Source organism: Tetrahymena thermophila (genome assembly GCF_000189635.1).
Source record: "Tetrahymena thermophila SB210 genomic scaffold scf_8254033, whole genome shotgun sequence".
In the NCBI taxonomy this organism is placed as follows: domain Eukaryota; phylum Ciliophora; class Oligohymenophorea; order Hymenostomatida; family Tetrahymenidae; genus Tetrahymena; species Tetrahymena thermophila.
This window is the reverse complement of record NW_002476024.1, coordinates 24,677-32,639: the sequence shown is the minus strand read 5'-3', so window position 1 is coordinate 32,639 and position 7,963 is coordinate 24,677. Positions and strand designations below refer to the sequence as shown.

The window sequence follows — 7,963 nt, the reverse complement described above, 5'->3', positions numbered from 1 at the left end:
CAATTGCATTAATCTCTCAAATTTGACACTTAACCTTTCGGTAAAAACAGTTTATTTGTTTTGGATTGTAATATTTTGAATGATAAAAACTAATTAAAAACAATAAAGCTCTTTTTTCTTTTTCTTTTTATTGTGCTTACTTTTTTTTGTTCTTTCTTTGTTAATTTATTTAGCTCATCCTTTGATTTTCAAATTTTTACTTTTATTATTAATGAATTAATCTTATTATTTCATATTTTTTACTTCATTTTTTCCTTCTAATTAACTATTTTATGATATATTTTTTCTTCAATATTTAAAAAGTGGTAATAAAATTAGTGCAATGGGTGCATCAGGCTTATGTTCTGGTTTAGCAAATTGCATTAATCTCTCAAATTTGACACTTAACCTTCGGTAAAAACAGTTTATTTGTTTTGGATTGTGATATTTTGAATGATAAAAACTAATTAAAAACAATAAAGCTCTTTTTTCTTTTTCTTTTTATTGTGCTTGCTTTTTTTTGTTCTTTCTTTGTTAATTTATTTAGCTCATCTTTTTATTTTCAAATTTTTTACTTTTATTATTAATGAATTAATCTTATTATTTCATATTTTTTCTTCATTTTTTCCTTCTAATTAACTATTTTATGATATATTTTTTCTTCAATATTTAAAAAGTTGGAATTAAATTGGTGTCGAAGGTGCATCAGGCTTAGGTTCTGGTTTAGCAAATTGCATTAATCTCTCAAATTTGACACTTAAACTTAAGTAAAAACAGTTTATTTGTTTTGGATTGCGATATTTTGAATTATAAAAACTAATTAAAAACAATAAAACTCTTTGAATTTATTTTATAGTTTTTATTTGATTTATTTTTTTATCTTTATTATACCACTAATGCTATTTTATTTATTAATTTAAGAAATATTTTTTAATTTAAAAGTTTATTCTATTTGATATTTATTTAAAATTTACACAAATTTATTATAAAATATTAGCCTAATCAATGAATCATAAAAATTGAAAGTTATAAGCAAGTGTCTTAAATTAAAAAGACTAGTTGTCTTTAAAAAATTATTCTGATAATAAAGAAATCACGAAAAAAACGATGAATAAATATTAAATGTTTGAATAATATTATATAATATTTTGAAAAGTTTTTTTAAATCTAAAATATAAACAAATAGATAGATTTTTTATTGATTTATATTTATAAATATCATTCATATCTATTTTTGTAAGTAAATAAATTATTTATAAAAAATAAAAAAATTAAATTTACTTAAATTAATTAATTACTCTTAAGCAACCCTTTAGTTTCTCCAAAAACGATCAAATAATTTGAAACTTTTAGTGTTATATTATTTCTTAATATATTATATAAATGCCAAGCTTTTATATTCCAGTTATATTTTAATCTGTAATATTATCCATCAATCATATTTCTATCTTTTTTTATTTATCATGATTAAATAAATACCATGATTTATAAAACCTCTAGGAGAAATCAAATTTTACTTTTTATTTTAACTTTTGTCGTTAGGATCATTATTTAATTTAAACATACAACATAATCTTTATTACCAATTATTGAAGGAATACAACTAATAAAACCTATAAAACCATTTTATCTTGTCCAATCATTATAATGATGTATACCATATGAATCAAATGCACCTTCGTCGCCAATTTAATTGCCACTTTTTAAATATTGAAGAAAAAGTATATCATTAAATAGTTTATTAGAAGGAAAAAATGAAGAAAAAATATGAAATAATAACATTAATGAATTAATAATAAAAGTAATAGTTGAAAATAAAATCATGAGTTAAATTAACATATAAAGAACAAAAAAAAAGGAAGCATAATAAAAAGAAAAACAAAAAGAGCTTTATAGTTTTAAGTTAGTTTTTATATTTAAAAATATCACAATCCAAAACAAATAAACTGTTTTTACCGAAGGTCAATTGTCAAATTTGAGAGATTAATACAATTTGCTAAACCATAACCTAAGCCTGATGTACCTTCGTCACCAATTTAATTGAAACTTTTTAAATATTGAAGAAAAAATATATCATTAAATAGTTAATTAGAAGGAAAAAATAAAGAAAAACTATGAAATAATAATGTTAATTAATTATTAAAAATATCACAATCTAAAACAAATAAACTGTTTTTACCGAAGGTCAATTGTCAAATTTGAGAGATTAATGTAATTTGCTAAACCAGAACCTAAGCCTGAACCACCCATTGAACCAATTTAATTGAAACTTTTTAAATATTGAAGAAAAAATATATCATTAAATAGTTAATTAGAAGGAAAAAATGAAGAAAAAATATGAAATAATAAGATTAATTAATAATAAAAGCAAAAGTTAATATAAAATAATGAGTTAAATTAACAAAGAAAGAACAAAAAAAAGGCAAGCACATTAAAAAGAAAAAGAAAAAAGAGTTTAATTGTTTTAAATTAGTTTTTATAATTAAAAATATCACAATCCAAAACAAATAAACTGTTTTTACCCAAGGTTAAATGTCAAATTTTAGAGATTAATGCACTATGCCAAACCAGAACCTAAGCCTAATGCACCTTTGTCATCAATTGAATTAAAACTTTTTAAATATTGAATAAAAAATATATGATTAAATAGTTAATTAGAAGGAAAAAATGAAGAAAAAATATGAAATAATAAGATTAATGAAGAACATTAATTTATTACTAGAATTTTTTCTAACATGACTTACTGCCTGTCTCTAATTCCCACTATATTTTTAAATATGTATTTAAAATATAAATATTAAGATTAAATATTTAATTTTAAATTTATTTTTCTGTGATATATCTTAGTAAAGCAAATTCATAAATTAATATTTGATAATAAATTATTATATTTTATTTGTTCTTTTTACCCATTTAAAATTAATTAAATTCCACAAATTTCTATTCAACATTTTTGAAAAATAAAAAAAATGATATAACAGATTTAAAAATATTACAATTTAGAAAGAGTAATTATTAATTTTTTTATTAATATCCTTTAAATTAATATATTTTAATAAAAAAAGTTTTTAAACTCTTCACTTTTATCTCATTAGGTTCTCCATATTGATCTAGAGTATATTTAATTTAAAAATATTATTTTTATTATTATTAATATTTTTTATATATTTAACTTTCAATTTATTCATAAAAATAATTTTTCTAATAGAAATTCTCATCATTATTGATTGATTTTTATTAAAACAAAATTTTTTTAGATATTTTAACTTAATTTCAATTTTTAAATATTTATTATTTCATATTTTCTTTGATTTTTTGCTATTAACATTTATAATTGATAAAAACAGTTTATTTGTTTTGGATTGTAATATTTTTAATTTATAAAAATTAATTTAAAAAATTAAAGCTCTTTTATTTTATTTTGATTATTTTCTTTTTCTTTTTATTTTGCTTGTTTTTTTTTTCATTTTTTTTTAATTTAATTCATATATTATTAATTAATCTTATTATTTCTTATTTTTTCTTCATTTTTTCCTTCTAATTAACAATTTAATAATATATTTTTTCTTGAATAATTTAAAAGTGGCAATAATCTTAGTGAAATGGGTGCATCAAGCTCAGATTCTGGTTTAGCAAATTGCATTAATTTGACACGTTATTTTGGGTAAAAACAGTTTATTTGTTTTGGATCATCATATTTTTAATTATAAAAACTAATTTAAAACAAGAAAGATCTTTTTTCTTTTTCTTTTTATGGTACTTGCTTTTTTTTCTTATTTCTTTGTTAATTTAACTCACTAATCATCATTTTATTTTAAACTTTTGCTCCAATTTTATTATTAATTAATCTTATTATTTCATATTATAACAATTTAATGAATGATATATTTTTTCTTCAATATTTAAAAAATTACATTAAAATTGGTAATCAAGGTGCATCTGGCTTAGGTTCTGGTTTAGCAAATTGCATTAATCTCTCAAATTTGACACTTAATCTTCTGTAAAAACAGTTTATTTGTTTTGGATTGTGATATATTTAATTATAAAAACTAATTTAAAACAATAAAGATCTTTTTTCTTTTTCTTTTTATTATGTATGCTTTTTTTTCTTATTTCTTTTTTAATTTAACTCACTAATCATTTAATTTTAAACTTTTGCTTTTACTATTAATTAATCTTATTATTTCATATTTCTCCTTCATTTTTTCCTTCTAATTAACTATTTAATTATATATTTTTTCTTCAATATTTGAAAAGTAAAAATGAAATTGGTGATACATACATACATACATACATACTCGCACATGGTTACATGCACTCGGGATAGGGGCCCTATATATAATTACTTATACATTATTATTATACGTATACCAATTTATTTATATATAATTGTGGGTAATATACTAGAAGGGAAGGGTCACCTACACCCTAATGGCATTTCTACTAATCTTCCATGATTTGACTACGCATTATGCTCGCTTCCCATTTGTATTCCAGATCTTCTGTTCAGAATGGGGCCTCCTCTTTACCTCCTATCAGATTTGGCCCTTCCCTCCTACCAAGGAGACCGCTGGTAACATTCACATTTTTACATGGAATTTTTCGAAATAAAGGGGGCGGTATAGGATTCGAACCCCCGATATCACTGCTAAGACCCTCCGACTCGCCCACTCGAGTCGCTTAGCCCTTGAAATTGGTGATGAAGGTGCATCAAGCTTAAGTTCTGCCTTAGGAAATTGCATTAATCTCTCTAATTTGACACTTGAACTTGGGTAAATACAGTTTATTTATTTTTGATTTTGATATATTTAAATTATAAAAACTAATTTAAAACAATAAAATCTTTTTTTTTTTTTATTGTGATTGCTTGATTTTTATCTTCTATCTTTCTTAATTAAACTCAATTATTGTTTAATTTTAAACTTTTGCTCCCCTTTTATTATTAATTAATCTTATTATTTCATATTATTTCTTCATTTTTTCCTTCTAATTAACTATTTAATTATATATTTTTTCTTGAATATTTAAAAAGTTAAAATTAAATTGGTGTAAAGGGTGCATCAGGCTTAGGTTCTGTTTTATCAAATTGCATTAATCTCTCAAATTTGACACTTGATCTTGGGTAAAAACAGTTTATTTGTTTTGGATTGTGATATTTTTAATTATAAAAACTAATTTAAAACAATAATGTTCTTTTTTTTATTTTTATTGTGCTTACTTGCTTTGTTATCTTCTTTCTTTGTTTCTTTCTTAATTTAACTCAATAATAGTTTAATTTTAAACTTTTGCTCCCCTTTTATTATTAATTAATTTTATTATTTCATATATTTCATTCATTTTTTCCTTCTAATTAACAATTTAAATATATATTTTTTCTTTAATATTTAAAAAGTGGCAATCAAATTGGTGGAATGGGTACATCAGGCTTAGGTTCTGGTTTATAAAATTGCATTAATCTCTCAAATTTGACACTTGATCTTGGGTAAAAACAGTTTATTTGTTTTAGAATGTGATATTTTTAATTATAAAAATTAATTTATAACAATAAAGGTTTTTTTCTTTTTGTTTTTATTGTGCTTGCTTGCTTTTTTTTCTTCTATCTTTGATAATTTAGCTCATTATTATATTTTAAACTTTTGCTTTTATTATTAATTAATCTTATTATTTCATTTTTTTTCTTCATCTTTTAGTTCTAATTAACAATTTAATGATATATTTTTTCTTTAATATTTTAAAAGTAGCAATTAAATTGGTGATGAAGGTGTATCAGGCTTAGGTTCTGCTTTAGCAAATTGCATTAATCTCTCAAATTTGACACTTAACCTTTAGTAAAAACATTTTATTTTATTTTGTATTGTGATATTTTAATCATAAAAACTAATTTAAAACAATAAAGATCTTTTTTCTTTTTCTTTTTATTGTCCTTGCTTTTTTTCTTATTTCTTTGTTAATTTAACTAACTCATTATTTTACTTTTACTTTTGCTTTTATTATTAATGAATTAATCTTATTATTTCATATTATTTCTTCATTTTTTCCTTCTAATTAACTATTTAATCATATATTTTTTCTTCAATATTTAAAAAGTTTCAATTAAATTGGTGATGAAGGTATATCAGGCTTAGGTTCTGGTTTAGCAAATTGCATTAATCTCTCAAATTTGACACTTAATCTTGGGTAAAAACAGTTTATTTGTTTTGGATTGTGATATTTTTAATTATTAAAACTAGTTTAAAACAATAAAGATCTTTTTTTCTTTTTATTGTTATTGCTTTATTAATTTAACTCACTAATCATTTTATTTTCTACTTTTTTGCTTTTATTATTAATTAATCTAATTATTTCATATTTTTTCTTCACTAATTAATAATCTAATTATATTTTTATTCTTCAATATTTAAAAAGTGACAATCAAATTGGTGGAATGGGTGCATAAAGCTTAGATTCTGGTTTAGCAAAGTTCATTAATCTCTCAAATTTGACACTTAACTTTTAGTAAAAACGGTTTATTTGTTTTGAATTGTTATATTTTTAATTATAAAAACTAATTTAAAACAATAAAGCTCTTTTTTCTTTTTGTTTTTGCTTTTTTTCTTATTTCTTTGTTAATTTAACTCATAATTTAATTTTTAACTTTTGTTTTAATTATTAATTTTAATATTATTTCTTCATTTCTTAATTCTAATTAACTATTTAATTATATATTTTTTCTTCAATATTTAAAAAGTCGCAATTAAATTGATGATGAAGGTGTATCAGGCTTAGGTTTTGGTTTAGCAAAGTGCATTAATCTCTCAAATTTGACACTTTAACTTTCGTAAAAACAGTTTATTTTTATTTTGGATTGTTATATTTTTAATTATAAAAACTAATTTAAAACAATAAAGAACTTTTTTTTTATTTTATTGTGCTTGCTTTTTTATCTTCTTTCTAATTAAGTAATCTTATGATTTCATATTTTTTCTTAATTTTTTCCTTCTAATAAACAATTTAATTATATATTTTTTCTTCAATATTTAAAAAGTTTCAATAAAATTGGTGGAGTGGGTGCATCAAGCTTAGGTTCTAGTTTAGCAAAATGCATTAATCTCTCAAATTTGAAACTTAATCTTGGGTAAAAAAAGTTTATTTGTTTTGGATTGTGATATTTTTAATTATAAAAACTAATTTAAATAAAGCTCATTTTTCTTTTTATTTTTATTGTGCTTACTTTTTTTTCTTATTTCTTTGTTAATTTAACTCACTAATTATTTTATTTTAAACTTTTGTTTTTATTATAAATTAATTAATCTTATTAATTCATATTTTTTCTTCATTTTTTCCTTCTATTTAACTATTTATATATATTTTTTATCAATATTTAAAAAGGTTTAATTTAATTGGTAACGTAGGTGCATCAGGCTTAGGTTCAGGTTTAGCAAATTGCATTAATCTCTCAAATTTTAAAATTAATCTTGGGTAAAAAAAGTTTATTTGTTTTGGATTGTGACATTTTTAAATATAAAACAAAACAGCTTCTAGCATTTATTTAACTTATTTTTTTTATCTTTTTTATTCCACTAATATATTTTATTTATTAATTTAAGAAATAATTTTTAGCTTAATAGTTTATTTTATTTAATATTTATTTAAATTTTACACAAATTTATTATAAAAGTTATAACTATATGAATGAATCATAAAAATTTAAAGCAATAAGCAAGTGTCTTAAATCAAAAAGGTTAGTTGTCTTTAAAAAAAAAATATGGTGATAAATATGTGGGAAAAAAATGATGAATAAATATTAAATGTTTGAATAATTGAATATTATATGTTATAATAAATAATATTTTGAAAAAGTATTTTCCACTTAAATATAGAAAAAGCAAGATACCATTCAAAAATTTCGTCGTTTAGATGTCACTTATTATGAAATAAATTTTTTTGTTATTTGTTAAAAAATCTGATTTTTATATTTGATAATAGAATTATAATTTAATTTATT

At 20.3% G+C, this 7,963-nt stretch overlaps 3 protein-coding genes across 3 annotated transcripts; 2 read left to right on the top strand and 1 right to left on the bottom strand. All coding sequences in view use genetic code 6, as the record gives it.

The window, feature by feature from the left end:
* Window positions 1-432: 432 nt before the first annotated feature.
* Window positions 433-1,061, top strand: TTHERM_001362543 (transmembrane protein, putative; the record flags this gene model as incomplete). The annotated part of the gene is made up of 2 exons (XM_012800657.1): window positions 433-746; window positions 977-1,061. 2 exons carry the CDS (start codon window positions 433-435, stop codon window positions 1,059-1,061), a joined length of 399 nt encoding a protein of 132 aa, XP_012656111.1.
* A 354-nt stretch (window positions 1,062-1,415) lies between these two features.
* Window positions 1,416-2,930, bottom strand: TTHERM_001362542 (hypothetical protein; the record flags this gene model as incomplete). Its single annotated transcript, XM_012800656.1, has 7 exons — window positions 1,416-1,427; window positions 1,546-1,678; window positions 1,936-2,025; window positions 2,159-2,248; window positions 2,502-2,591; window positions 2,699-2,742; window positions 2,889-2,930. The coding sequence occupies 7 exons, from the start codon at window positions 2,928-2,930 to the stop codon at window positions 1,416-1,418; spliced, it is 501 nt and encodes a 166-aa protein (XP_012656110.1).
* Window positions 2,931-4,490: 1,560 nt separating this feature from the next.
* TTHERM_001362541 (cyclic nucleotide-binding domain protein, putative) lies at window positions 4,491-7,882 on the top strand (the record flags this gene model as incomplete). Its single annotated transcript, XM_012800655.1, has 11 exons — window positions 4,491-4,552; window positions 4,605-4,751; window positions 5,012-5,101; window positions 5,372-5,461; window positions 5,718-5,807; window positions 6,067-6,156; window positions 6,385-6,474; window positions 6,707-6,796; window positions 7,004-7,093; window positions 7,348-7,437; window positions 7,637-7,882. The coding sequence occupies 11 exons, from the start codon at window positions 4,491-4,493 to the stop codon at window positions 7,728-7,730; spliced, it is 1,023 nt and encodes a 340-aa protein (XP_012656109.1). The 3' UTR covers window positions 7,731-7,882.
* Window positions 7,883-7,963: the final 81 nt, after the last annotated feature.